The sequence below is a fragment of the Pleurodeles waltl genome, chromosome 4_1, assembly GCF_031143425.1.
Source record: "Pleurodeles waltl isolate 20211129_DDA chromosome 4_1, aPleWal1.hap1.20221129, whole genome shotgun sequence".
Lineage (NCBI taxonomy): Eukaryota > Metazoa > Chordata > Amphibia > Caudata > Salamandridae > Pleurodeles > Pleurodeles waltl.
This window is the reverse complement of record NC_090442.1, coordinates 608,483,036-608,507,467: the sequence shown is the minus strand read 5'-3', so window position 1 is coordinate 608,507,467 and position 24,432 is coordinate 608,483,036. Positions and strand designations below refer to the sequence as shown.

The 24,432-nt window shown below is 47.2% G+C and overlaps 1 protein-coding gene across 1 annotated transcript in view; it reads right to left on the bottom strand.

The window, feature by feature from the left end:
* LOC138287178 (sodium-coupled monocarboxylate transporter 1-like) overlaps positions 1 to 24,432 on the bottom strand; it is a 316,179-nt gene that overhangs the window by 173,402 nt on the left and 118,345 nt on the right. The window contains 1 exon segment of the mRNA XM_069227537.1: positions 11,462 to 11,529. Coding sequence (XP_069083638.1) covers positions 11,462 to 11,529 — 68 coding nt within the window.

Here is a 24,432-nt window from a genome sequence, read left to right as displayed (position 1 = left end):
ATCACGCCCCCCCACCTTTTGCCCCTTATGAAGAGTGTCTGTCAGGCTGAACAAAGGTCAGCCTGACAGACACTCTCCATGTTCAGCTCAGGCAGCCAGGAGCAGACATGCGCGATTTTCACACACTCCTGGCTGTCTGAGCTGAACTTTGCTGGGCTGAGGAGGTCACAGCTCCTATGGGCATGACCTCCTCAGCTCAGCAAAGGTGCCTCGAGGCCCTCCCCTGGGTGACGAGGAAAGCGTCACCAATTGACAATCCCTGGGCGCTTCAGGTTTAAGCCCTGAAGTGCCCAGGGCGAGTGTCAATCAGTGACCCTTCCTCACAGAGTGGGGTGGGGTCAGCAGTCTCACTGACCCCATCCCACTCTGACGAGGCTGGGACTGAGGGAAGGCAGCAGTCCCAACCCTCCTGGGAACTGGAGGCTGAAGGTAAGTGTGTGTGTGTGTGTGTGTGTGTATGTGTGTGATGTTTTAAATTGAATGTTTGGTGCGCGTCTGCATGTTTGAGTGTTATGAGGGTTTTTAATGGATGTGCGTGCGTGCGTGCATGTGTGTGTGTGTGTGTGAAAGAATGAGTGTTTGCGATCTTTTAAAATGAATGTTTGGTGCGTGTTTGAATGGTATGAGTGTTGTTAATGGATGTGCGTGCATGCGTGTCTGTGTGTGAAAGAATGAGTGTGTGTGTGTGTGTGTATCCCGCCCGCCCCCCTCCCTCCTAAAGGTGCCGGTCGCCCCTGCAACAGGGGCTACACGACTGCTTCGTGCTGCTTCACAGTCCGGCCGCAGTGCTGGTTCCCGTCTTAACGTTTCTGATGAACAGCTTCTGCTTGCGCTGCCCTTTTTCTGTTTCTTGAGCAGAGTCAGCTCTGAGCCGTGTCTTTAGGCACTGCGGGTCATCTGGGCAGGCCGCCTTTCGCTGCTGCGGGCAGATTTCTTTGCGGGTGCCTTGCATGGCTATAGTGCGGGTGGCATTCATGGGCCCATCCATGCTTGTCTCTCCTGCTGGTGAGGCTTCAGCCCTTCGCTGGACTGCTGCACTGAACTTGTCCCTTCTCCTTCCTGCAGGCACTTGTAGGTGCCGGGTTTGGTCATTTGGTGTTGGGGTGCACTTCACCCCCTTTTTCTCTCTCTGGCCGTTTGTGTGCAGGCTCACGGTGCGGCGGCAGGGGCATGCCCTACAGGCAACAGGGGCAAGGTACCTTGAGCTGTATTTCCCCTTCGGGCTCGACAGATCTGCAGCCAGCTTACACGCGTGGTCAGACCCGCTCGTCACCAATGTCACGTGGTGGGCCCAGGGTCCACGTGCTACATAAATAATGCACACAGATGCATGGTTAGTGGACTGGTAGCTGGCCTGAGGACACGTGCGCCCAGACACTTTTATCGGCAGGGTCATCTGACTGGTGACGCCTGTGATTGATGAGTGTAGGGCGAGTGTGGAAGCCCTCACAGAGTGGCAGGTGGAAACACCAGAATGTGTCCAGCAGGACAGTAGACAGCACGCAAGCGTTAGTAAGCAAGAAAGGCTGTAAATATTCTAGGGCGGGGGAGCCCACTTGCAGAGGGGCTTACAGTGAGAATCAGATCAGTAAAGGGGCAGCGAGGATACATGGAGATGCCCAGGAATGGGGAGGGTTGGATATGTGCATGTTACGAACCTTAGCATTGTTAAATATTTTGGAGGAGATCAGGTCAGTTTTTGTTTGTCAAAAGTGATAATAAGTGTAACCATTGTAATTTAGCAATTTTCTGAAATTCTGAATGAAGCTAAAAAGTGTAAAAAGAGAGTTTATTGTTAATGTTGCTATGTAATATAGAACCACATAAAGACACAGTGGAAAAAAACATACACTATAGCCTTACATTTCCAGACAGGGCGTGGCTCAAAAAGCGAAGGTTGAAAATGCTATGCCATTGATAGAATCCTAACCAGTACTTGACCAGGTGACGGAGCCCCAGAGCTACGCCACAGAGAGTCTCAATTAATTTATTGTTTAAGATTTGTATCTACAAATATTATAATCAAAGGTTGGGGATTGTAATGTGGGGCCCTAGGCCCTCATGCTAGTAAAGGAAGGGACGCAGACACGGTGGTAGGGTGGTACTGAACTGGCCTCAGGCACGTGCGCCCGGCCCCTTTTATTGGCAGGGTCACCTGACTGGTGACGCCTGTGTTGGGTGGGTGTGGGTTATACAAGTAAGACCAGCCCTCAGCAGAGTGGCTGACAGAAACACTAGAATGAGTCCAGCTGGACTCTACATCCCTCCCAAACTTTATTGAGGAACCAAACAAAAGTCCAACCTGTAAAAGAAACAATAACAAAGCACCACAATCAGTCTCTCGGCCTCGAAAAGGCAGACTGCAGAATTGCAGTGGACATGGTGCAGCTGGGAGCATCCGGACACCTCCGCACGAGTCCATAATTTAACCAGGTACAGCTGGGCACGAACACGGAGTGGATGAAGTCCAGATACTTCAGTTGCTTGTCCACGACCTCACAGTTCACTGGATATAGTCGATCCGGTCCTGCCTGGGCTCATGTGGTCAAAGTCTATTTACAGTTTCTGATGCGGGTGCATCTGGAGCAGTGGGGAGTCCACTGTACACAGTTCTGGACGGCATTCTGACTCTGGAGATTGTCTACCTCCTAAGACTGCAGATGACGTGACGGCCTGGGGCGCCTGGGAGCCCAGCGGCAGAGAAGCGGCAGTCTTCCCTCTCGTGCCAGATCTCCATCAAGCAGGAGTCTCCTCAAGGCCCTTTCACGGGCTTCCACAGGACTGTGTGGACTGTGCTTGCCTATCTCAGGCCCAGCAAAGACGTCTCAGAGGAACAGCCTACAGGACCACATCCTAGTCTCGCATGGAGCCACAAGGGTTGTTGATGCAGGGTCCGCTTGCTCGAGCCATCCGGATTCAGGTGCTCTGGCCATAGTGCAAAGTCTTCAGGTGACCAGTCTCTCGATATGAGACCTCCGTGCCTCCGGATGCCTGATGTGGAGCGGTCTCAGATGCATTCTCTCCCAGCGAGATTCCGCTCTCACAGGAATTCATTGGAGGCCCTTGTCCCTGGGTTGCGACGGGACTGCGTGGGCTGTGCGGGCCAACGTCGGCCACGCCAAAGGAGTCTCTCTGAACTCCCAACAGGGCCACGTCCTAGTCTTGTGCGACCCCAAGGGTGGATGGTCCAAATGATCTGGTCTGCTCTCACCGGCAGGCGTCTGGTTCACGGAGCTCATGGCAAGTGTTCAGATGATAAGTTTCTACGTTGCCAGACATGCCTTGTCAGCGTCGGTTCTTGTTGCTGACTGTCTCCACTCAGGTGGTGCTGTGCTCCTCCTTCGATGATTGGGCGATGCACCACATCATGATGATGTTTTTCATCGTTTTGCAGATCAAACAGGTGGCGGCGGCTTCGTCAGTGGAAGGACCACTTGATGGACTTAGTGGCCACGGCGGGTCTTGTGTGGCCTGTGCAGTCGGCGTCAGGGATGCCATCACAGCCAAGCAGCCGGTGACAGGTCGGTCGTACTGGGAAGCGTGGGGGACCACCCACATCGCTGTCTTCAGTGACTTCTGCTCACCCCGGTGACTGTCTTGTACTGATGGGTGCCTCCTCATCTGCTCGCACGAGTCCTCAGTTGTGTCACTCTACTTCCTTCCACTTTCACACCTGCGATGGAGTTGATCTGTGGTGTGACCGGTCTGTCACACTCCTCTCCTCATTTCTTGTTGGCATCGTGCCACTCTCTCTTCTCCTTGGTGTGGTGTCATGCCACAGGTCACATGTTGCGGCACATGGACCTTGCGCTGCACCTCCGCTGGTACATCTTCCTCTTCGTCCTCGATGTGGCGTTGTGCCATGGGTCACATGCTGCTTCACACGGACCTATCACTGCACCTTCGCTGGTGCATCTTCCTCTTCGTCCTCGATGTGGCGTTGTGCCACAGGTCGCATGCTGCGTCACATGGACCTATCACTGCACCTCCTCTGGTGCATCTTGCTCGGTCCCAGCCTCTCACAGGCTGAGTCCTGCGGGTAGGACATGATCTGCTCTTCAGGCAGACCTCACCCGGTCTGGTCCGTTCCCGGATCCTCTTGGTGGACCTCTCTCTTCTCCTTCTCTTCACTCGATGGCGCCATTCTTGCGCCTTGAGGCTGCGCTGTTACGGCGCTCACTCCTGCCATCTGCTCTGGCAGGGTCGGTCAGTTCAGATGACCTGCTCACTGATGGGCCAACAGTGGCCATGTTCCGTCGCTGCGTGGCCAGCTGACATGGCCTCTTTTCCCGTGCGTTACGTCACGCTCTCGGGTACTCTCTCCATCTTCACGGACTTTACCCATGTCGTCACATTCTCGGGCGCAGCTCTCTGTGCACGCTGCGCACGTGTCAGTCTCTTTTTTTTTCTGGGCGTCCTGTGGCAACGCCTGGCATGTCCCTTTCTTGTCCTGCGGTGATGTCCATCACTGCTGGGGCATGTGGCGTTCTTTCGTCGGTGGCGGCGGACGGCCGCCAGAGGCTGCGCAGACCATGCGCGCTCTCTTCGTACCTCACGTGGCACTTGCGTCCGTTTCTCACCGTTGCAGCTTGGCTAGGGCAGCTGCAGTCTTCTCCTTCCCTTTTACAGCGTCGCTTCCTTCTTCTTCGCCGTTTCCGTCTTCTGCGCCAATCCTGTCCACGGGCGCACTCTTGGTTTGGAGCAGTCACTTTCTGAAGGTGCTGCTGTAAACTTTCCTTCATCCAAGCTTGCTTTATCTTTAAAACAGAAATAGGGTGCAATACCAGCTCTGGCCACTGGATGCCAGTAGTGCACTTTTTTTTTTCCTAGCTTCTAGACGGTCTTTCTTGTTACCGGCCTCGTTTGTTTCAACAGATGCCGGTGAGGAGGGCATGCTGCTGGGAGGACTTCTCGAGCTGGTGGGGGCTGCAGGTAAGTTCAATTTTATTTTTCTTTTATCTTCTCTCCCTGTTTCTCTTCTCTTTGTTTTGTTTTTTCTTTCTGTCCAATTGTTTTTTTTTTTTTTTTTTTTTTTTTTTAAACTGCCCAGCCTCGTTTGAAGAGGCATGCAGATGGCAGGACTTCAGTGAGGTGGGTGGGGGCTCCGGGCACTGTTTTTTTTCTTTCCTGTAGGTGCGTGTGAGCACCTCTCTTCTTTACTCATTTCTGGGAGGTGGGGGCGCGGCCGTGGGCACCTGGTGCGTGCCTGCACCATGTTATTTCGGTGCGTGTCTGCACCTCATCCTTGAATTCCTGCCGGGACAAGGGGGGGGCAGCCCTTGGACATTTTCGTTTCTTCTTTGGTGCATGCCAGCACCATCGGTGATCTCAAGTTGCGGCCGCAGCATTCCTCCGTGCTGCGGCCGTTTTCCGGCATTTTTGAGGTGGGGGCGGCCCTGGGCAAGTTTTCTTCGGTGCTCGAATGCACCATTCTTAACATGAAAGGGGCGACCGGCCCCGGCCAAGCTTTGGCACCTTCTCACGGCGCGCGACAGCGCCACTTTCAAAGTGAAAGGGGAAACGGCCCCGGTCTTGGTGCTCGATCGCACCATGTTTTTCCACACGCGGCCGCAGCAGCACGGGACACGCTGCGCTGCGGATCGCGTTTATTTTCTTGGGGGTGGGGGCGCGACCGGCTACAGGCATGATTCGGCGCCCTCTTCTCTTTTACCTCAAGCGGCACGCTGCGGGCTCAATTCTTTCCACGGCGCACGACAGCGCCATTTCCTTCCACATACCACGCGGACCCAGCAGCTTTCTCTCACGCTGCGGGCCGCGCTGGATCAGATTCTTGGGGGGGGGCTTAGTGCATTTTTCCTCGGGCTGAGGGAAATCAAATCTGCGCACTTTGTAGCGCTTTATTTTCGGCGCCCGCAGCCGTTTTGGCAGTGCTGCGGGACGCGCTGATTAGCAGCACTCACCCCCTTTACACCAGTGAGACTGGGGCTGCGACGGCCTCGCTTCTCTCCTTTCCTCCACCGATTAGGTTCATGTCTGCAACCACGTGGGGTTGCAGATCCCACTCGTCGCCAATGTAATGTGGGGCCCTAGGCCCTCATGCTAGTAAAGGAAGGGACGCAGACACGGTGGTAGGGTGGTACTGAACTGGCCTCAGGCACGTGCGCCCGGCCCCTTATATTGGCAGGGTCACCTGACTGGTGACGCCTGTGTTGGGTGGGTGTGGGTTATACAAGTAAGACCAGCCCTCAGCAGAGTGGCTGACAGAAACACTAGAATGAGTCCAGCTGGACTCTACAGGGATTATCAGTTTTTCTATAGAATGATACAATTAAATATATATTCCGTATTTATACTTTTTTTAGCGCCGCATTTGCGCCGCTATTTGACGCAAAACGGCGCAAACCTACAAAATACAATGCCATTTTGCAAGTTTGCGCCGTTTTTGCGTCAAAAAACGACGCAAATGCGGCGCAAAAAAAGTATAAATACGGATTGTTTGCACTCTAGTATGTCGCGCCGCTTCTTAGCTGTGAGTTGCACTCTGTAACCATTAAGCTGATATAATGAACTTTAACCAGAAGATGGTGCCAACAGTTCACTTTGTCACTTAATCACAAGCAGTTAGTGTTTATTTTATGAATGTTTCTGAATGTGTTGTTTCAATTTATTGTTTCGCGGTAATGATATTCAATGGAATAGCAGCAATTTTCTTATGGCATTTGAAGAATGCTTAGAAAGACACTAGAGTCTCCTTGTACCCTCCTCTTTATGGAGAACCGTTGTCCAAGCCCTTCTTTGCCGCGCCTAGACTACAGAAATCCCCTCAGTCGCGGATGTTCGCAATATAAGAGCACGGGTTCGTGAACCCCCTGCTTTAGCAGCTACATCGGGAGGTGGGCTCTTGATGGGCAACTCGGCAGACAAATGTCCATAGTTAACATGAAAGTGTCTTTTGGTGAGAGTAGCGATGACTTGCTTGGTTGCCATAAATGTTTTGGTTCAAACCGGGGGTTATTTTAACTTTCTGTCTATTCCTTTGGCTAAGAGACGGCAGGTAATACAGAATGCTGCTGCCCGCCTCTTTCTGAGGATTCCGAAAGACCATTCTGTTGCCAACTCACTGGCCTCACTTCACTAGCTAATGGTTGCTTCAGTGAATTTACTAGGCTACAAAATGCTTTCAAACATGACGTGCAAAGCTTACATTAAAATATAAACATATGCTAAAAGCAAATTTAGTAGTAGGTAAATATAATTAAATGTTCTAAGTCTGTAAAATGAAGAAGTAATATTGACTTAAACTTAGCCTATCTGACATTAACTGAACAATAATGCATCAATACTAAAAGGTCTGTTTTTTTGCATTGAATAGTGTTTTGTCTAAGATGTTTTTCTTCTCTTTACTGCAGATGCTGCCATTTCAGAAGCTGCTGTTAGCTATGGAATAGACACTTGTTTTGTTTTAGACAACTGTTAGAAAGGTTCCACTGTGAGGAGATGGAGACCATAGGAAGACTGATTTGTGCGAAGAAGTTTATGGACCACAGGAAAGTCATGCTGTAACATTCAAGGACTAATGTCTGAAAGTCTATTATTCTCTGGCGAGAAGATGAGGAGTGAACCTCTTCCCAGGAGTGTACTGAAATCCTATCGATACTCATGAAGAAGAAAGAAAATTATGTTGCAACAGAAGAACTTTTGTATTTATATTATGTGTGTTCCTAGAGTAGACAGAATAGACACTCTCGCCCACACAGAGGGAAGCCCCCTTCCTCTTCCATAGTCAAGGAAAAGTCTTCTTTACGGAAATTTGTTCTCACTTGCAATTTTGCAGAAGGCACTCTATATGGAAGACCTCTGACGTTAATTTGTGATTGTCTGATGTTATCTGTGAGCTGAAAATACATTCCAGTTTACCACCCAAAAGCTTTACACTTATGCCTCGATTTCTCCAATGAGAACTCTTTATGAGTATCTGAACTGACACCTGTTCTTAGAATTACTTTTTTTATAGAATAGGGAACTTTCCTTTATGGAGCACAGTTGTTGCATTATCACTATATTGACCATAATACTGACTAAGAACGGAGGGGAGTGAAACCCTTCTCAAGCAACAACCACAATTCTTGTCATGGTGAACCCACGAGCAAACTGTTAATTAACCTGTGCTAAATCTTCGGGTTCCTTGGCACAGAGCAGTCAGGCTTAACTTAGAGGTAATTTGTAAAGTAGTGCAGCACTTCAAAAAGTAACACAGTGAAAGCATACCAAAAAAGGAGCCCACATCAAAGTTAGAAAAATAGAGTAATTTCTAATAAATAAAACAAAAGCAGAATGACAAAGATACAACAAGTAGAACCATATGTATTCAATTTAAAAGGATTCAGTAAAAATTGCGCCAAGAAGCATAAAATGGCAACTGTGGATATCTGGTTGCACCGGACTGGGACAAAGTCACAAGTTAAGGCTGATCACAATGGAGTGTGGGCCGGCTGTAGGGTCCCAGTTTGTCTCTCTGTACAAAGTTCCTTGAATCCTAGTTTGCATGAGTTGTGAGGATTTGCGTCAAAGATGCTGCACGCAGCCAAAGCAATGGATTGGTTCCGAGATGTGGTAATGCTGCGATGTGAGGGCCTGCGCCGTCGATCCCCTTGATGGGCTTGCACTGTAAAGTCAGGAATTGAGGATGTGTCACTCAGTCCGGGTGATGCACCAATTCCATAAAGCTGTGAGGCTTTAATGTGGAGTCCAGCATCATCATTGAGACTGCCGTCGACGAGGGATGCGAGGACATGCACCGAAGATGAATCACATAACCAGGGCAACACAGCAGTTCCAAAGACCTGGGTCCAATCCACGCAGCAGCAGCAATCTGTCAGCTCTGCTCTGGGTTGTGCTGCACAGCAGAGGTGATGCATTGATTCTGCTGGATCCTGAGAGGCTGGTAAGCACCTCAAGACAATTTCAAAGTGCCCAGGACTGGGGTGGCACCACTTGACAGGGCAGACTCACAGGTTGCAGAGTCCAGGTGCAGGTGCAAGGTTGTTAGAAGTCTGTAGTGTCCCCGAGGCTTCATATCAAGAGGCCAGCCAACTAGCCCTTGAAGTTTCTCTGGGCTCAAGGAATGCAGGTCCAGTCCTTCTCGCCCAGGTAAGAGGGCAGCAGGAACCAGGTAGCACAACAAAGCAGCAGCACAGCAAGTCATTAGTCCAGCCGAGTGGCAGTTCTTCAAAGTTGAATTTCTCCTGCGAAAATATGCGAAGTTCCCAAAGGCTCAATCTTTGCACCTACTCTCTTTGACCTTTATTTTAAACTTCTGAGTTTGATACTTTGACAATCCTTAACACAATATGCGAATGACTATCTACTCAAAATTTGAATGAAAACAGTAATTCATGCCCAAGTAGTTTCTTGCTTGGTCTTTGATACTCTATTTTAGCAGTGGGTTGCTCATTCACACGTTGCACCATTAAATCCATTGTGCCTTTCGCAGCCAGGTGAGCGACTTCCACATTTTCTTCATATGATGTGAATTAAATTTACTACCTCTATAAGAGAGTATAATCTTCATACTTTGTTGCCTGACTTACTAAGCATTAAATACCAATAGTCCTTCTAATCCTTTTGACCTTCTCCCCATCTCAGGAAAACAAATGAATAGCTGAACCAGAACAGATATCAGAATCGACGTTTTTAAATTCAAAACCACCTTTCCCCACAATAGATACTTCTTCAGAGCAGCAATATCTGTCTGAATCTCATTACAAATATATATCAGAACCATCCTACTCTCCTCACTTCCGGTAAGCATCTGGAATCTCATTTTCCCCACCTTTTCTCAGACCAAGTACCTTCTGCACCACCTGCAGACAGTCCTCTCTTCCATCTTCCAATCCGGTTTTCCTTCATTATTCATCTCCCAATCTAGCCCTTCCACCACCATCTTCTCAATCACCTGCCAGCTGTCTAAATATCCAAGAATTAGGTCTGCCTATAAAAGTGTCAATGCGTTTTTTGCTTCCTAGGCTTAGTATTCTGAAATGCTTATATGTTTCTCATGTGAACTGAATGAGAACGATGAGCTTTGATCCCACAGTCTTACTTCAGAAGAACACTCTACCCACATCCTTATTTCAGGAACAACTGTAATGTGAGGATAGCTCTTCTCCTGAAGGCTTTCTTCTTAACCATGTAATTTACTCATCACCAATGGCAACATGTCCTTCCTATATTTACTGTAAATCAATACGGTCTGCCTAATGAAGTTATTTCTTTATGTTATTGTTTCTGACTATATCAACAGTATTGTTCCTAGTTGAAAGTGTCGAAAGGCACTTGGATGCTGGGGCACTGCATAAGAATGTTAAATACATTTATGTCTGTAACACGGCCCCTTAAGTGCAGTTGAGCAAAGGATACATTACCTAACTAAAGTGTTATGTATGGGCACAATAGTGCTTAAAAGAAGCCCATCCTTAGTGCCAAGACCGACCATGTCCACCTTCTGTTTCCCTGCAGCAGTGATTAGCAGAGGGTCTGGAAGTGCATGCAGACTAGATAACCGCCCCTAAACAGACGTGCATCAGTCTTCAATGCATTACTTTAAATAAATATGCAAATCATTGTAAAAGTCTGTTTAAGAAATGGTTGTTAATTTAAAAGTCAATGGAAAGAAAATATGTATGAATGTTGGCTTGCCATGAAATGAAGTAACACACAGTTGTGCATTTCACAGCTGAGCCCACAATCAGTTTGAAAGTGAATGGATGATATTGCTGCACGGTCAAGTCCTTTCGTAAAATCACTTTGCCATGTGTTTGAAGGAAACTGATGGCCTTATGTAGTGTGCCAAATAGACAATCTTCTTCAATAGGAGGAAAGTGGGCTTGAAATTACTTCATTTCATGATTGCTTGTTTCGCATATACATTTTACAAAACCCTTTCATTACTTTTGGAGAGCCGCGCACACGCTTATTGCATTGTATTATAACTGTATATACACAGCACCTTCTCCTTCTGTCAAGACACTTAAGCGCTTTATGACGAGTAGCATGATGCTCCGGTGCTCAGGGTAAGTGGTTATCCTAGTAGTTACTGGTTAGGAACCATATTCACCAATTTAGCATCAACAGTCAGTAATTCCGACACCAGATATGTGTACAATGCTAGGGATGTTTGTAGAAAGAAGCCATTCCCCAGGGTTCATATCAAAGGCAGTCATCATACCTTCACAGCATGTTCTGAAAATAGCTAGTTTCGTGCAATTAGCTGTTCATTACATGCTAGCTTGGTTGAACTTCAAATTGTTTTCACCCCTTATTTTCAAAGCAGGAAAAAGGCACATTGATGTTCTATTCTGTGATGTTGGATGCAGTGTACACTTTGTTTCAGTATCAGGTTTGTAAAGTCAGTTTAACAACATACCACATTTTAATATTTATTAAATAAAAAGAAAAAATGTAAATATTAGCTGAGTTTTCTGTAATGAAATTAACATACCATCGCGCAGTAGAATGTGCAAACTAATCCAGTTGAGAGTACAGCAAACCACAAGTCAAATCCTGTCACTAAAAAGAATAATAAAACACATAAATATGTAATACAATATTATGCATTTTAAAACAAAATAAACACTGTGAACAATCATGCATTGATATGGATGCTTTAACAAGTAGAAGCAGCAAGGTTTTTGAATTTCAGTGCACCATATCAAAATAAATATTATAAAATAATGTTTACACTGACGATTATTGTTAGACCTATCAGCCTTAGGTTGGTGTCCCTGCAAACCTTTTGCCTTATTCCTGCTGTTTTTGCTCGATTTGTTAGGGGCTGAGCGCGCAAAGTGCTCTGGCCCCTGTTATAATCTCTCTGTGGGCTTTTAACGCGCCCATGTCACGCCCATCACTTCATTGGTCCATGGATTTGCCTTTTAAAATTTGTGTGATTTCATTAGTGAAAAGCATGCATAAGTCATGCCTTTTCTGGTATTTAACCCTCCTTGAGTGCACCGGTAAACTACTGAAAACATACAAGTCCCTTTCTGAACTACTTTTTTATTTTGTTTCCTCCTATGCAGGGCAAACCTGCTGGGCAGGTGTCGAGCCCTTTACATGATATTGACCCTGTTACATGGATAATTGCACTTTTGCTGCTACATGGATAATTGCACTTTTGGCCAATACGTTTCACAGCAAGCGAACTTCTGTTTCCTTTTGTGTGTCTGCTTCGCACTCATGGCGGCTGTCGGCTCGCTTCTGTGAAACTGTTTTACTTTTCATTTTTAGTTTATGTGGCAAGAGTTAGGAGTTTACAATGCTAATAGCACTAACTCGTTTTATGTTTTTTGCTTATGGGCACTGTTGTCAAAAGATGTCAATTAACTTGTTTGCAGTGTGCGAAACCTATTGCTTTGCAAGAGCTTGTCCTCCTAATTAGCTGGGTGTGGAGTGGATATTTCAAAAGGTGTCAGGCTTGTGAGGCTACCTTTTCAGTGTCTTTTCAGTGTGGTTTCATTTAATTGTAATGATGTCACAAGCCACGGTCTTAAAACAGTCCCACTCTTTAATGTAAGCAGCCCGGTGTAAAAATTATGCATGACCATATGGCCCGGCGCATAGATTTTCAGCAAGAGAAGAAAGGAGCCACACCAATTTCTTTCTGGTGATCAATCATAGGGGTATCCATGGACTTTCTTCGGTATAAAACTCAAAGTATAAAGTACACCTCTCATTACAATATTTATACCCCCTGTTTTTGGGCCAATTTAATCAACTTACACACGTGAACTACACACATCGCTTGGATCGTGGATATTTATGAATTTTAAGTACAGGCACACCTGCTGCCTGGAGTGGCTGGGGGAGAAAAGCAGTGTGTCTCCTTCATGTGAAACTTAAAGGCATTTGTTTTTCTGCCATGGTGCCCTTGTTTTGCTTTAGCAGAGTGCTTAATTTGTAAATAATCACCTGCCAGTGCCTAAAGCTTTCCTTTCCTTTACAATGTGCAGATTTTGCAGTTCAATGTGAATACTGAGGCACCATTATTCTAAAGCCATCTTGGACATTTTTAATATATGTACAGACACTTTTACCTCCTTTAGATCGCAGTGCTTAATTCATAAACAATCACGTGCTGGTGCTTAAAGCTTTCCTTTGCAACATGTGACTGTTGCAGTTCAATGTGAATACTTAGGCACCATTATGCTTAATTTGTAAATAATCACATACAGGAGCCTAAAGCTTTCCTTGACAACATGTGGCTGTTGCAGTTCAAGGTGAATACTGAGGCACCATTATTCTAAAGCCATCTCAGACATTTTTAATATAAGTACAGCCACTTTTAAGCCCTTTAGCTCGCTGTGCTTTTTGTGTAAACAACCAAGTGCTGGTGCCTAAATCTTTCCTTTGCAACTTGCTGTTGCTACAGTTCAATGTGAATACTGAGTCAGTGTTATTCTAAAGCCATCTCAGGCATTTTTAATACATGTACAGCCAGTTTTAACCCCTTTAGCGCAGTGCTTAATTTGTAAATAATCACGTGCTGGTACCTAAAGCTTTCCTTTGCAATGTGCAGCTGTTGCAGTTCAATGCTAATACCGAGTGTAGGTAGCTGGCTCTGTATATACTATATCAAAGTGAGATATGGTGTGCACAGAGTCCAGGGGTTCCTCAGAGGCTAAAGTAGATAATGCTAATGCTCTCTTTTGTGGTAGTGTGGTTGAGCAGTTAGGCTTACCAGAGGATAGTGTAAAGCATTTGTTGTACACACACAGGCAATTGAAGAAGTACATACTCAATGACTTAACTCCAGACCACTGGTTTTTCTATAGCAAAAATATATTTTCTTAATTATTTTTAGAACCACAAGAATCAAGTTGCAGGTTAGTACTTCAATAGATTCATATTTCAGACATGTATCAACAGTACTTTGTTTGAAATTGACAAGTTATACAGTTTTTGAAATATTGGCAATAATCTGCTTTAAAACTTGACAGTGCAATTTTCAGAAACAGTTCCTGGGGGGGAAGAAAAGTTAGATCGAATTGCAGGTAAGTACAACACTTACAGCTCCAGTCTCTAGGGGTTAAGAAGTCCACCTGTCAGGGTTCAAGTTAAACCCAAACACCCACCACCACCAACACAGGACCGGCCAGGTGCAGAGGTCAAAGTGTAGGTAAAATTAACGTGGGCTCCTATTGAGACTGGGGGCACTAGATTTCAGATCTGCAGGCAGGTAAGTACCCGTGTCTTCAGAGGGCAGACCTGGGGAGGTTAGAGGAGCACTGTGGGGCCACAAGTAGGCACCAAACAAACACCCTCAGCGGCACTGGGGCGGCCGGGTGTTGGACCTCCAAAGCTTCTCTATTAGGGGACCACGGGGTCACTCAGAGGCTGCAGGCGAGATCCAGGAGGTTGTCTCAGGACAACCACAGGCTGGACAGGGAGAAGGGCCGCCTGCTGAACGTTACTGCACTGGGGGTTGGTTTCTCCAAGGCCTGGTGGCTGCGGGTGCAGTGTGTGTTTAGGTGTCGGATATCTTCATCGGGAGCTTTCACGGTCGGGTGGTCCTTGGGATTCCCTCTGCAGGTGTTGTCGTGGAGGGGTGGAGAGGTCGACCCAGGGTGGGCACTTGCTCGCAATCACCTGGGGACCCTCTCTAGCTGGTTGGACCACCTGGACACGGGCCGTGGGCATTGGGTGCAGAGTGGTCAAGACTCACACATTCAGAGTGGGGTTGGAGTCCTTGGTTGTTGTTTCTTCTTTGGACAGGGCCACTGTCCACAAGAGTTCTTGGTCCTTTTGGGGTGCAGGCAGTCCTCTGGAGCTTGGCACAGGGCACTGGTCCCACTGGATGCATCGCTGTGCTGGTGCAGGTTCTTTGAAGCAGGAGACAGGCAGGAAGGGCTGAGGTCAAATCAGTTGTCATCTTCCTTCTTCTCTGCTGGGGGTTTCAGCTAAGCAGGCCTTCTTCTTCTTCTTCTTCTTGTCAGGTTGCCAGGAATCTGTTGAGGTGGGTTCAGGGAGGCCCTTAAATCCAAGATGGAGGATTCTGAAGGGAGGGGATCACCTCAGCTTTGGACACCATAGGGGTGGTCCTGGCTGGGGTAGTGACTCTTCCCTTTTTTCCCTAATTTTCCCTCTGGACTTGCCTCCAAAATTGGGGCTTTTGTGGGGGGCAAGCAACTCCACTAGCTGGAATGCCCTGGGCACTTTAATCCGAGGCTTGAGCCTTTGAGGCTCACCACTAGGTTTTACAGTTCCTGTAGGGGGTAGGTGTGAAGCACCTCCACCCAGGACAGGCTTTATTTCTTAAAGTGGCAGACTGGCACAGACCGGTCAGTCCTGCAGTAGTAGTTTGGCTAATATACAGGGGGCATCTCTAAAATGCCCTCTGGGTGCATTTTTCAATAACTCACACACTGGCATCAGTGGAGGTTTATTGTGCTGAGAAGTTTGATATCAAACTTCCCAGTATTCAGTGAAGCCATTATGGAACTGTGGAGTTCGTAATGACAAACTCCCAGACCATATACTCAATATGTGTCACTGCACTTACAATGTTTAAGAATAGACATAGACACTATAGGGGCATATTGCTCATGCAGCTGTGCTCTCACCTGTGGTATAGTACACCCTGCCTAAGGGCTGTAAGGCCTTCTAGAAGGGTGTCTTACGTATGCCACAGGCAGTGGTTTGTGGGCATGGCATTCTGAGAGGGGTGCCATGTCGACTTTGCCTTTTTCTCCCCACCAGCAAACACAATCTGCATAGGTAGTGTATATGTGCTTGGTGAGGGGTCTCCTAGGGTGGCATAATACATGCTGCAGCCCTTGGAGCCAGTCCCTGGCCACAGGGCCCTTGGTACCATAGGTACCTTTTACAAGGGACTTAACTGTGTGCAGGGGTGTGCCAATTATGGAAACAAAGGTACAGATTTTGGAAAAGAACACTGGTGCTGGGGCCTGGTTAGCAATCAAAGTTGGCATCAATACTAGGCAAAAGGTGGGGGGCTAACCATGCCAACAGTGGCACTGTCCTGCACAACCCCCCCAAAATGAAAGAGGATGAGACTAACTTTTCCCAAGAGAGTCTTCATTATTTAGGTGGAAGAACCTGGAAAGGCCATCTGCATTGGCATGGGCAGTCCCAGGTCTGTGTTCCACTGCAAAGTCTATTCCCTTTAGGGATTTGGACCACCTCAAACTTTTTAGGGGTCGTACATTTTATTGGCATTAGCCACCTAAGAGGTCTTTGGTCAGTTTGAACAATAAAGTGAGTAAATATGGCCTCAGCTTTTTCAGGGACCAAACCACAGCAAAGGCCTCCCTCTCAATGGCACTCCAATGCTGCTCCATGGGGAGTCCCCTCCTGCTAATGAAAGCAATAGGCTGGTCAAGGCCATCATCATTGGTTTGGGACAGGACTGCTCATATCCCAAGTTCAAAGGCATTTGTCTACACAATGAACTGCCTAGAATAATCTGGAGCTTTAAGAACTGGTGCTGAGCACAGTGCTTCTTTCAGGGTGTCAAAGGCCTTTTGAGAGTCAAGATTCCAAATTACCTTTTTGGGCATCTTCTTTAGAGTCAGTTCTGTGAGGGGAGTCACAATGGATCCATACCCCTTCACAAACCTCCTGTAGTAACCGGTTAAGCCAAGGAATGCCAAGACTTGAGTCTGGGATTTTGAAGCTTCCAAGTCCAGAATGGTCTGGATCTTGGGTTGTAAGGGTTGCACCTGGCTTCCACCTACAAGGTGGCCCAAGTATACAATGGTGCCCTGCCCTATTTGGCACTTATATGCTTTAATAGAGAGGCCTGGTGATTGCAAGGCCTGCAAACCCTTCCCAAGGTGGATCAGGTGATCCTGCCAGCTGGAGCTAAAGACAGCAATATCATCTAGATATGCTGCACTAAAGGACTCTAAGCCAGCAAGGACGTGATTCACCAACCTTTAGAATCTGGCAGGGGCATTCCTTAAGCCAAAGGGCATAACAGTAAACTGATAATGCCCATCAGAGGTAGAGAATGCTATATTTTCTTTTGCTCCAGGTGCTATTCTAATTTGTCAGTATCCTGCAGTTAAGTTAAAGGTATATACAAATTTAGATGCACCTAACTAGTCAATTAGTTCATTTGCTCTAGGTATAGGGTGTGCATCTGTCTTGGTGACAGAGATGAGCTCTCTATAGTCCACACAGAACCTCATTTCTCTCTTGCCATCTTTGGTATGAGGTTTGGGGACTTAGACCACTGGGCTAGCCCAGGGTCTGTCAGAGTGATCTATTACCCCTAACTCCAGCATCTTGTGGACCTCCACTTTGATGCTCTCCTTGACTTGGTCAGACTGTCTATAAATTTTGTTTTTGACACGTAAACTGTCTCCTGTGTCCACATCATGGGTACACGGGTGTGCCTGACCCGGGGTCAAAGAAAAGAGCTCAGCATACTGCTGTAGGACTTGCCTGCAGTCAGCTTGCTGTTGGGCAGAGAGGGTGTCTGAATAGACAACTCCATCTATTGGCACATCCGCAGGGTCAGTTGAGAGGAGGTCAGGAAGAGGTTCACTCTCTGCCTCCTGATCCTCATCAGTAACCAGCAGCATGGTGATGTCTGCTCTAACATTGTAGAGTATCAGGAAGTTAACATGGATCACTCTCCTGGGTGTCCTGCTAGAGCCTAGGTCTACCAAGTAGGTGACCAGACTCTTCTTTTCCAGGACTGGGGTAAGGACCACTCCATCTGTCCTGAAGTGCCCTGGGAGCCACAGATTACAGAACCCAAACTTTCTTCAGTGGCTGGAATTCTACTAGTGCAGCCTTTTGGTCATACCACAACTTCTGGAGTTGTTGCCTGGCCTCAAGGTTTTTGGGTGCCTTTTCCATGTACTCAGCCATCCTAGAATGAAGGCCAAGCACATAGTCCACCACATCTTGTTTAGGCGCATGGAAATGTCTCTCCCAGCTTTCTTTAACAAGTGCCAGTGGTCCCCTTACAGGATGGCCAAACAGAAGTTTAAAGGGGAAAACCCTACTCCCTTCTGTGGCACCTATCTGTAGGCAAAAACCAAACATGGCAGGAGGACATCCCATCTCCCTTGGAGTTTTTCAGGAAGCCTCATGATCATACCCTTCAATGTCTTGTCGAATCTCTCCACAAGTTAATTGATTTGTGGATGGTATGGTGTGGTGAATTTATAAGTCACCCCACACTCATTCCACATGTGTTTGAGGTAAGATGACATGAAGTTTGTACCTCTGTCAGAAATCACCTCCTTAGGGAAACCCACAGTGGTAAAAATACCAATTAGGGCCTTGACTACTGCAGAAGCAGTAGTAGACCTAAAGGGAATTGCTTCAGGGTATCTGGTTGCATGATTCACTACTACCAGTATGCATTGGTTCCCTGAGGCTGTGGGTGGCTCAAGTGGACTTACAACGTCCACACCAACCATTTCAAAGCAAACCCCTACCACTGGAAGTGGAATGGGGGACCTATGGGTGACCACCTGTCTTGCCACTGGCTTGACAGGTGACACAGGAGCTACAAAACTCCTTCACTTTCTGGGTCATATTGGGCCAATAAAGTGGTTGACAAGTCTGCTCCATGTTTTGGCTTGTCCCAAATGCCCAGCTAGGGGGATGTCATATGCTAAAGTTAGGATAAAATCTCTAAACTTCTGAGGCACTACCACCCTCCTGGTTGCACCAGGTTTGGGGTCTCTGGCCTCAGTGTAAAGAAGTCTATCCTCCCAATAGACCCTGTGGGAGCCAATGGCATCTCCATTCTCCTGTGCAGTAGCATGCTGCCTCAGGCCTTCAAGAGTGGGGCAAGTCTGGTGTCCCTGGCACAGCTGTTCCCTTCAGGGTCCCCCTAGTCCCAAGTGCTCTACCTGATAAGTCTCCAGCTCCAAGGACTCAGTTCCCTTGGGTGATAAGATATCTTCCTGAGAAGAGAGGTCTTGTTTCTTGTGCTGTTCAGAGGCTGGTCCCCCAGTCCTCTTACCTTTTCTCTTGGAAGGTGTGGCCATTCTTCCAGGCTCCAACACTTCTTTTTCACCCTGTGCTCTTCTTTGTGCTCTAGTTTTCACACACCAGTTCACGGATTCCCAGCATGGCATCATGGGTTTTGAGCTCTATCTCAGCCCAAGCTGAGGACTCCAGTTCATACCCTAGCAAACATTTCACTGGGATTACAGAAGAGACCACTACCTGTTTCAGGCCAGTATCCCCTCCCCATTCTAAAGTCAACATCGCCATCAGATGGACTTTAGTCACACTGTCAGCATTGGTAACTGCCTATGTTTGTCCAGTCAAATACTGTCCTGGGGAAACCAGTTTTTCTGTCATCATGGTGACACTGGCACCTGTATCTCTCAGGGCTTCTAAGAGCTGCTGCCTGTATTTTTGCATGTTAAGTGGCCAGACAGCCAGTGTGGCTATATCCACCCCACCCTCTGAGACTAGAGTAGCTTCAGTGTGAACTCTGATTTGCTCTGGACACAATGCTGATCCCACCTGGAGACTGGCGATTCCAGTACTAACTGGAGTAGTGCTAGTAGGATTTTTCTTGGGACAGACCATGTCTACAGTTTGGTGTCCATGCAGTCTACAGGTGTTACATCAGGCCTTCTTGGGATCAAAGTTTTAACCCTTATACCCATTTGTGGACTGTGAAGAGGCTCAGGCCCACCCGCCTGAGTAGGTTTTTGGGGCCCTTGTGAAGACTCTTTGTTTTTGTCCTTAGGTGTCTCACCACTCTTCCCCTAGGGAAGCTTTGTGACCCCTTCCTTTTGGCCACCCCCTAAGGAATGCTTGGTCATCCAAGTCTTGACCCAATGGCCTGCCTTATTTCCCAATTCTTGGGAGGAATTGGACCTAAGCCTACCAGAGGTTGATGCAACTTGCCATTAAAGCAGATACTTAACAGGTGTTCCTTCATAAACACATTATAAAGCCCATCATAGTCAAGCACTCCACTGCCAGTTATCCAACCATCTACTGTCTTCTCTGAGTTGTCTACAAAATCAACCCAGGACTGGCTTGAGGTTTTGTGAGGCTCCCTGAACCTAATTCTATACTCCTCAGTGGTGAATCCAAAGCCGTCAATCAGGGTAGCCTTCATGTGGTCATAGTATTCAGCATCTATACCAGTGAGTGTCAGCAGTCTATCCCTACACTTACCAGTGAGCAGTTTCCAAAGGAGTCCTCCCCAGTGAGATCTGTTTAACTTTCTGATTGTACAAGCCCTCTCAACGCCTGTGAACCACTTGGTGATATCACCACCCTCTTCATATTTTAAGACAATCCCTTTGGGGAGTTTTAGGATATCAGTATTCTCTCTGACCTTATTTATATTGCTGGCACCATTAATGGGTGCTAAGCCCATTTCTGCTCTTTTCCTTTCTATAGCCAGGAGTTGTTACTTCAAAGCTAACCTTTTGGCCATCCTTGCTAAAAGTATGTCTTCTTCATTGATCTCATCCTCCTCAAATCTAACAGCTTCCCTTTCTGAGTGGAGGTCTTCCTCCTCAGCAGGGTGTTCCCTGGTGTACTCTGCCAAGAGCTCCTGGAGCTTGACCTTGGTAGTGTTGGAACCTGTTTTGATCTTTTTCAGCTTACAGAGGGTCCTTAACTCTGCCATCCCTAGATAGAGGTAAGGGGTGAGGTTGAGTTCCACAACTGTTTCCTCTGAGCTGTTCATTATGTTACTAAAGTTGGGATTACTTTTTAGAAACTAAAAACTCCTTCTAGTAAGCAATTCCTAACTGACAATAACTTTTAAATCTAAAAAGAAATACTAAGGGGACTTAACCAAGGTCCTAGCAGGACTTTAAAAATTTAGAAAAATATGCCAAATTCAAAAATCAGTTTTCTAGAGGCAATTTTGGAATTTAGTTGGGTGGTCAGGTATTAGCTGAGTAGTCCAGCAAATGCAAAGTCGTAGACCCCAATGCTGATCCACCAATGTAGGAAGCTGGCTCTGTCTATACTATATCAAAGTGAGATATAGCGTGCACAGAGTCTAGGGGTTTCCCAAAAGCTTAACAGAGGTTACGTCGATAACACTGATGCTCTCTTTTGTGGTAGTGTGGTTGAGTAGTTAGGCTTATCAGAGGGTAGTTTAAAGTAACACAGAAAATCAAAGAAGCCCACACTCAATGACTTAACTCCAGACCAATGGCTTTCATATAGCAAAAATATATTTTCTTAATTTATTTTTAGAACCACAAGATTCAAGTTGCGGGTAAGAACTTTAATAGATTTGTATTTCACACATATATCAACAGTACTTTGTTTGAAATTGATAAGTTATACAGTTTTTTAAATATTGGCAATAATCTGCTTTAAAAGTTGACACTGCAATTTTCAGAAACAGTTCCTGGGTTAAGAAAAGTTAGATTCATTTGCAGGTAAGTAAAACACTTACAGTTCCAGTCTCCGGGGGTTTGGAAGCCCACCAGTCGGGGTTCAAGTTAACCCCAAACACCCACCACCAGCAACATGGGGCAGGCCGAGTGCAGAGGTCAAAGTGCAGGTAAACTAAGCATGGGCACCTATTGAGACTGCAGGCATATAAGTACCTAAATCTTCGGAGGGCAGACCTGGGGGTTTAGAGGTGCACTGGTGGGGCCACAAGTAGGCACCAAACAAACACCCTCAGCGGCACTGGGGCAGCTGGGAGCAGGGTGCAAACAAGGTGTCGGGTCTCTAATGATTCTCTATGAGGGGATCCCCGGGGTCACTCAGAGGCTGCAGGCAAGGTCCAGGAGGTCGTCTCGGGCAAACCACAGGCTGGACAGGGAGGAGGGCCCTTGCTAAACATTGCTACACAGGGGGTCAGTTTCTCCAAGGCCTGGTGGCTGCGGGTGCAGTGTGTCTTTAGGCCTCGGATATCTTCGTCCGGAGCTTTTGCGGTCAGGGAGGTCCTTGGGGTTCCCTCTGGATGGGTGGAGAGGTCAACCCAGGGTGGGCACTTGCTCACAATCACCTGGAGACCCTCTCTAGTCAGTTGGACCACCTGGACACAGGCCGTGGGGGTCAGGTGCAGAGTGGTCAGGACTCACGCATTCGGAGTGGGGTTGGAGTCCTAAGTTGTTGTTTCTTCTTTGGACAGGGCCGCTGTCCATTGGAGTTCTTGGTCCTTTTGGGGTGCAGGGCAGTCCCCTGGAGCTTGGCAGAGGTCGCTGGTCCCACTGGATGCGTCGCTGTGCTGCTGCAGGTTCTTTGAAGCAGGGGACAGGCCGGTAGGGCTGGGGCCAAATCAGTTGTCATCTTCCTTCTTCTCTGCTGGGGGTTTCAGCTAAGCAGTCCTTCTTCTTGTCAGGTCACCTAGAATCTGATGAGCTGGGTTAAGGGAGGCCCTTGAATCCTGGAGTTAGGGGTGTTACAGGGGTCAGAGGGCAGTAGCCAATGGCTACTGTCCCTGAGGGTGGCTACACCCTTCTTGTGCCCACTCCCTTTGGGGAGGGGGCACAACCCTAATCCTATTGGTCCCTGTCCTCCAAAACAAGATGGAGGATTCTGCAGAGAGGGGGTCACCTCAGCTCTGGACACCTTAGGAGTGGTCCTGGATGGGGTGGTCACTCCTCCCTGTTTTCCCTAATATTCCCGCCAGACTTGCTGCCAAAAGTGTGGCTTCGTCCAGGGCACAGGCACATCCATTAGCTGCAGTGCCCTGGGGCACTGTAATCCAAGGCTTGAGCTCTCGAGGCTCCACGCCAGGTGTTACAGTTCCTGTAGGGGGGAGGTGAGAAGCACCTCCACCAAGGAAAGGCTTGGTTCTGAAAGTGGCATACTGGCACAGACCGGTCAGTCTTGCACTAGTAGTTTGGCTAACATACAGGGGGCATCTCTAAGATGCCCTCTGGGTGCATTTTTCAAAAAAATCCTACACTGGTATCAGCGGGGGTTTATTGTGCTGAGAAGTTAAGTGAAGCCATTATGGAACTGTGGAGCTCGTAATGACAAACTCCCAGACCATATACTTAATATGGCTACACTGCACTTACAATGTCTAAGAATGGATTTAGGCACTGTAGGGGAATATTGCTCCTGCAGCTATGCCCTCACCTGCGGTATAGTGCACCCTGCCTTAGGGCTGTAAGGCCTGCTAGAGGGGTGACTTACCTATGCCACAGGCAGTGATTTTTGGACATGGCACCCTGAGAAGGATGCCATGTTGACTGTGTTGTTTTCTCCCCACCAGCACACACAAGCTGCATAGGCAGTGTACATGTGCTAGGTGAGGGGTCACCTAGGTTGGCATAATACATGCTGCAGTCCTTAGGGATATTCCTGGGCTACAGGGTCCTTACTACCATGGGTACCTTTTACAAGGGACTTAACTGTGTGCCAGGGGTGTGCCAATTGTGGAAACAAAGGTACAGATTTTGGGAAAGAACACTGGTGCTGGGGCCTTGTTAGCAGGATCCCAGCACACCTTCACACAAAGTTGGCATCAACACTAGGCAAAATGTGAGGGAGTAACCATGCCAACAGTGGCACTTTCCTACATTAAGGCACCAGTTTTCGAAAGCCATCTCAGGCATTTTTAATATATGTACAGCCACGTTTAAACTCTTTAGCTCAATCTTGCAGTGCCTAATTTGAAAATAATCATGTGCAGGTGCCTAAAGCTTTCCTGTGCAAAGCGCTGCTGCTACAGTTCAATGTGAATATTGAAGCAGAGTTATTCTAAATCCATCTCAGGCATTTTTAATATCTTTACAGCCACATCTAACCCCTTTAGCGCAGTGTTTAATTTGTAAATAATCAAGTGGTGATGCCTAAAGCTTTCCTTTCCAATGCATGGCAGTTGCAGGTCAATGTGAATACTGAGGCACTATGATTTTAAAGCATTACAGCCATTTTTAATATATTTACAGCCACTTTTAACTCTTTTACCTCGCAGTGCTTAATTTGTAAACAATCATATGCCAGTGCCTAAAGCATTCCTTTGCAACGCGCAGCTGCTGCAGATTAATGAGAATACTTAGGCAGCATTATTCTAAAGCCATTTCGGGCATTTTTAATATATGTACAACCACTTTTAACCCCTTTAAAGCAGTGCTTAATTTTTTAATTTGTAAACAAATAAAGTGGCGGTGCCTAAAGCTTTCCTTTCCAATGCGCAGCTGTTGCAGTTCAATGTGAATAGTGAGGGACCATGATTCTAAAGCCATCCCAGCCATTTTTTATTTAGGTTCAGACACTTTTAACCCCTTTAGCTCACTCTTGCAGTGCTTAATTTGTAAATAATTACATGCCAGTGGCTAAAGCTTTTCTTTGCAATGCGCGTCTGTTGCAGTTCAATGTGGATACTAAAGCACCACTATTCTAAAGCCATCTTGGGCATTTTTTATATATGTTCCGCCACTTTTAATGCCTTTAGCTCACTCAGAGCTTAATTTGTAAATAATCACGTGCAGGTGCCTAAAGCATTCCTTTCCAACATGCAGCTGTTGCAGT